The sequence below is a fragment of the Schistocerca americana genome, chromosome 2, assembly GCF_021461395.2.
Source record: "Schistocerca americana isolate TAMUIC-IGC-003095 chromosome 2, iqSchAmer2.1, whole genome shotgun sequence".
In the NCBI taxonomy this organism is placed as follows: Eukaryota; Metazoa; Arthropoda; class Insecta; order Orthoptera; family Acrididae; genus Schistocerca; species Schistocerca americana.
In genome coordinates, this window is record NC_060120.1 from 485,881,071 (window position 1) to 485,886,364 (window position 5,294).

The window sequence follows — 5,294 nt, forward strand, 5'->3', positions numbered from 1 at the left end:
TTACTTAATATTTTGTCTAATCTAGTTGAATCTGATACAAAATAATTTATGATGATTTTATATATTTGGTTGAGAATGTAGGTCAAATTTCATAATGATGTATGTGTACACTTCACTCTGCAGATTAAGCAGAAATCTGATCTCATATCTTATGTAAATTGCTTGTTCTTCCAATTGATTGCAAAGTGAGCACTGTTTCACCGATCTGCCAGAAAAGGTTTTGTACAACTTTTTGTTGCACGAACCCTTTTGGGGGTGTTGAAACGTAAAAGCCCATTGAAACCAATTTAAAAAACACGTATTTTTTGTCCATAAACAGTAATTTCTGACATACGGGTGTAGGTAAACATATACTTGTGGAATGGATACAAAGAAACCAGTTACTATATTATAACTGTATAATATCCTGTAAATGATAGGAACATTCCCCGAACCAGAAACCTTTTTTAATTAATAAAAATAGTAAGAAGATTGTTAACACCACATATCTGAGCATTTATACACAGTTAAGTTATTATATACTTGAAAATTCAATTTTGTACTTACTCTATAAGAGCTATTGTAATTGTTGAAATGTGTCATTGGTTTTAAAATGAGAGCTTTAACTGTAATTTTGTTAAAAAGCCCTTTTTTAAGAATACCAAGGATGAGGATTGTTTGGAATCATATACATAGGGGCAGCCATGTTAGCAGAGGTGGCCATTGTATGAGAGGAGTTTGTGCACGTAACATGTACGTCTTGTTTGAGTTAAAATAAAGTTGTCTGAAACAAAAAAATTGTTAAGTATTGTTTATTTTGACTTAACAGTCAAGTACAGTTGACAACATGTACTACAGGACAACTTGCAGCAGCGGATCAAGACACTGAGGATGAATACACCCAATTATAATCTATAACAATATAAATTAATAGTAGCTTTTTCATGATAGAAACTTTTCAAGTGAGAGTGGTGGTGTATTGCTGTAAAGAACTGCAAATGAATAAATATGTTTGACTCGAATTTCAAGGCTGTACGGGAGGGAACGTTTAACATGGAAAGTATGGCAACTGTCAAAATGTAAGTACTGTTAGTTGTCAGTAGGTTTGATGTGGACAGAATTGTGTGGCTGGCCTTCGCTGAGGATGAGATCAACATCCAAAAAGTGGAACGGGATTCAGAATAGGATCATGTGAAATTTAATTGAGAGAAGGTACTTAGAGATTCCAGGAATTTTAACAAGTCAGCCTCACCACCTGTCCATAAGACAAAGATGTCATCAGTGTACCTAAACCAAACCAGAGACTGAAGGTGTATGGATCCCAGGAAAGCCTCCTAGTGCAACCTTTGAAAAGGTTAGCATACAAAGGACCCATCATGGATCCCATGGCCATAACCATGAACTGTTAGTGTGTCTGCTCCTCACAGGTGAAGTAATTGTTGGTAACCACAAAGCTGATTAAGGTGAGCAAGAAAGATGTCGTAGGTTTGAAATCAGGTGGGTGCTGACTGAGGAAATGTTCATCAGCAGACAGACAATGTACATGGGGGATGCTGGTATAGAGGGAGATGGCATATATAGTGACAAGCAACGTGAGTGTTGGGAGTGGGACAGGTACGAATTTCAGACGATCTGGGAACTAGGTGGTATCTTTAACATATGAGGGAAGTCTTTGTACTGTGCATTGTGGATGTTGATCAACTAAGGCAGATATGGGTTTGGTAGGTGCTTTGAAGCTAGCAACTATAGGACGGCTAGGATGACTGGGTTTTGTGGATCGTAGGGAGAAAGTAAAATGTGGGAGTGTGTGGTTTGGGTGGGGTAAAAAGTTCTACTGATTGACATATAAGTCCTTGTGAGGGTCCTGAGCTTTTTAGGAGGAACTCCAGGTCAGTTTGAATTTCAGGGATGTGATCTTGATGGCAGCGATGCTCGATGTGAGGAATTCTTGGAAGGCTTGTATGGGATGATTCTGAGGTAGTGGTGGTGGGTCAAGTTGGGATCGTGGTCAGAACTATTCAAGGCAGGGTTCAATGTCAGGTTTGCTGTTGGAAAGATTTTGGGATTGGGCTGCAAGGTGATATTTCCAGTTGACATTATGTGTAAAGGAAAGTATGCCCAAAGGAGCTGGTTTAGCGCTGAAAGTGAGACTCTTGGATAATACAGATAATTCAGGGGCAGGGAGGGAGAGGGGGGGGGGCAGTGCTTTGGGTGGGAGGTTGAGAACATTGTACTGTTGTGACGGTTCTTCTGATTACGAGTTATTACTGGTCTGGGAGGCAGAGGTGAAGCCTGTAGGATGGCCAAGCTTGCTTTGTAGAAGAGGAATGGTGGTTGATGGTGTGGCTGTTAAGGGAGCTGCCAAGGGACAGGAAGGGAAAACCACTGTTGAAGTAGCTTAGGAGAAGGCGGGATAGTTCTTTGAGGTGAAGTCTGACATGTTGCTGCAGTCTGAAGTTGGGTCGGCAGATGATACCACCCAAGGAAACATGACGATTTCTTCTGTCTCAGCATTTCTTAACAGTAACTGCTCCTTTCTTCACTCCATTTTAGTTTACTGCACCTTTCATTTTCTGACCTGTCTATTTTTCGCCGTCCCCTCTCCCACCTCTGTTACACGCAATACACTTAGCTTTTCACTCTTATTAACTTGTGCACGATGTTTTAGTTGCAAACTCTTTCTTGCATATTACCCTGTCTTCCACCTTTAAGCTTTCAGGTTTTCAAATTTCATCCAGTGCAGTTCCCAACAATCAGTCTTTCCTTCTCATCCCATCTGGTAAGTCTCCCCTGACTCGGTGTTCGTGGGGCTTTTCCGAGTTGTACCCCTTTCCCTAAACCGCTCCTGTCCTTTTCCTTCCCTTCAACTCTTCTGCCAGAAGAAGGAGTCACTGGTTCCAAAAGCTAGAACAAATTACACCCTTTTGTGTGTATTCCCCTGTCGCTGATTGGTGAGTAGACAATTTATCTATCCATTTACATTATATTGTCAGTAATTGATTATTTTTGTTGTTATATCTGTCTTTGAGATATAACAAGTTTTGTGTACTTCTGTTTAACTTTAGTTCTTGGGGAATGATGCATTTTTAAACTCACTGCACCATTTATACAAAAAAATGTAAATTTTTGACTCTTGCACCCTTCTGGAAAAACTTCTGCAGAAGCTCAAGTCTCGGGCTGTGCTAGAAATCAAATCTGCTACCAAACCTACATTACAATAAAATATAGATGGCAAGACAAATTTCAGTTTAGTTCAACTTTTGTGAAGAAATGTCACCTGAAACTGATTATGAAGTCATATCATAACATTACTGTAAAATACTCAAACTACTTGATGTTGGTGTCAACACTTCTGCCATAATGAACACACCTCAATCAATTTCATTATGTAGCTATGTGAGAGTTGCTACACACATTGCCTATCGATCTTTTGTAGGGGCCTACATATGTTGTTACATCTGTGCTTAGTTACGGTATTGGAAATAACAATGTCTAATCATGCAGTTATGATCCACTAAACCATTTCTAAGGTATTGGTTAATGTGCATTCTGTTACTAACGAAAGGAAATCAAATGCTGAGGAGGTAGTGGGTGCTATTCTTGTACGTTTTACAGAAATTTACTAACTTCCACCAAACTGCTCACTTTCTTTACAGACACCTATATTCAGGTGTTCATATACACTCACAGACAAAAGATTAGTCAACCTTCAGAAGAGCGTATTAGTCACAATGGAGTGCTACACAACCTACGGTGTAAAATCGGTAACAGATGGTCACATGACCCTTCAAACCTGACGTACATCATAGCAGTGAAATGGTGTGTATCTGCTGAATGATTGTATGGAATCACCACAGTAAGGTGGATCCAAGTGAAATGATAGAATGGAACTATTGTGTCTGGATGTGTTCATGGGCATAAAGTGACTAAAGTTGACCAAATTATTAATGCATCAACATGGCTAAAAAATGTACCAACAAAGAATGATGTACCTCCCACAGTCATGTAACACACCATAAGAACAGTGATCAATCCCAAAAGGAATAGCTGTCAGATCTATCTCATAACCTCAGCCCACTCATTCAGGTTACCAAGAACATGAACCAGGATGTTTATTTCAAGATTCTCAGTGATCAAGTGTTATCCCTTTTTTTACACCTTCACAATGAATATGCGGTGGACACTCCCCATCTTTCATAATGACAACTGCCATGTCCACAGTATTGCATATACACCTAGTTGGCTTGACAAACAGTAAACTACTACAAAGAATCTCACCTAGCCTGTTGTACCATCCAATCTTCATCTTGCAGAAAATGTCCAGGATTACTTGGAACAGCAGATGAAACCCAGTAAACAACATTCACACAATTAAGTAGGCTAGCTTTTTGGGTTGAATAATCAAATTAGTGATCTCAGTTGGATGGGGCATATGTCAAGAAATTTATGTATACGCTGAAGCTATTAACGAGGCATCAGTCGATGTCACATGGTATTGGGCATTATGTTTCCTGGAGTACCTAATTTTTGTCTGCATTAGGATACTTTGAGCTATATCATTGCATCTGTTCTTGAAGATAATACTTTACGCTATGGACAAGTAATTAGTAGATACATATAACCAGAACTTTCACAAATTTAATACCCACTGAAACATACACACAGTACAGCACACACTATGCTAGACTGTAACTACAGTATGCAGATACACAAACCACATAATATATCATGGCACTGATTCATTGCAAACGTGATGTCAACATGCATCGTGACGATTAAAAATACGTTACATCATCTAAAACCATTATATCGTCAAGAATTCGCGAAACTGTACGAAATGCAAAGTACACGTTAAAGTAATACGAAGTTTACATTCCTACATGGTACCTTCATATCTGTAACTGTCCGCACCATACGTCTCAAAATCGTCCCCTCCACCCCTTGTTACTGATGGATCAACGAAATTCACACGATAGCATTTTCCATCCACCCAAGTGAGCTCCGGTCTGAGAACATCCATTCTTGTTTATGTTTTCATTCACTTCGCTTGTGCAGTCTGTGTTGACACCCACTCTACGATTTGCGAGATAAAATCGAATTGTATCGAAAATATAATCGCAATCTGGAGTCTCATTTGTTCTTGTTGAGACACTACAATCGCCCAATACTGAAGTATAGTACGTTTTCTGAAAAGTTCGATAGCTCCGCAGCGTTACATCCGTCTTCGAAAATAACCAAAATGCTTAAAATGAACCTATTGTTCACTTGACAGGTCTCTCTCTCTCTGTTTATAAACATAGTTAACTGTTTCCATA

At 39.1% G+C, this 5,294-nt stretch overlaps 1 protein-coding gene across 2 annotated transcripts in view; it reads right to left on the reverse strand.

Annotated features, from left to right (window-relative positions):
- The window catches only part of LOC124595941 (activating signal cointegrator 1 complex subunit 1), an 84,110-nt gene extending 79,031 nt beyond the window's left edge, over positions 1-5,079 (reverse strand). The window contains exon 1 of one of the 2 annotated variants that reach the window (XM_047134859.1): positions 4,867-5,079. In XM_047134859.1, the coding sequence (XP_046990815.1) occupies positions 4,867-4,999 (133 nt within the window). In that variant the 5' untranslated portion in view covers positions 5,000-5,079. The other variant, XM_047134860.1, reaches the window with a different exon arrangement.
- Positions 5,080-5,294: the final 215 nt, after the last annotated feature.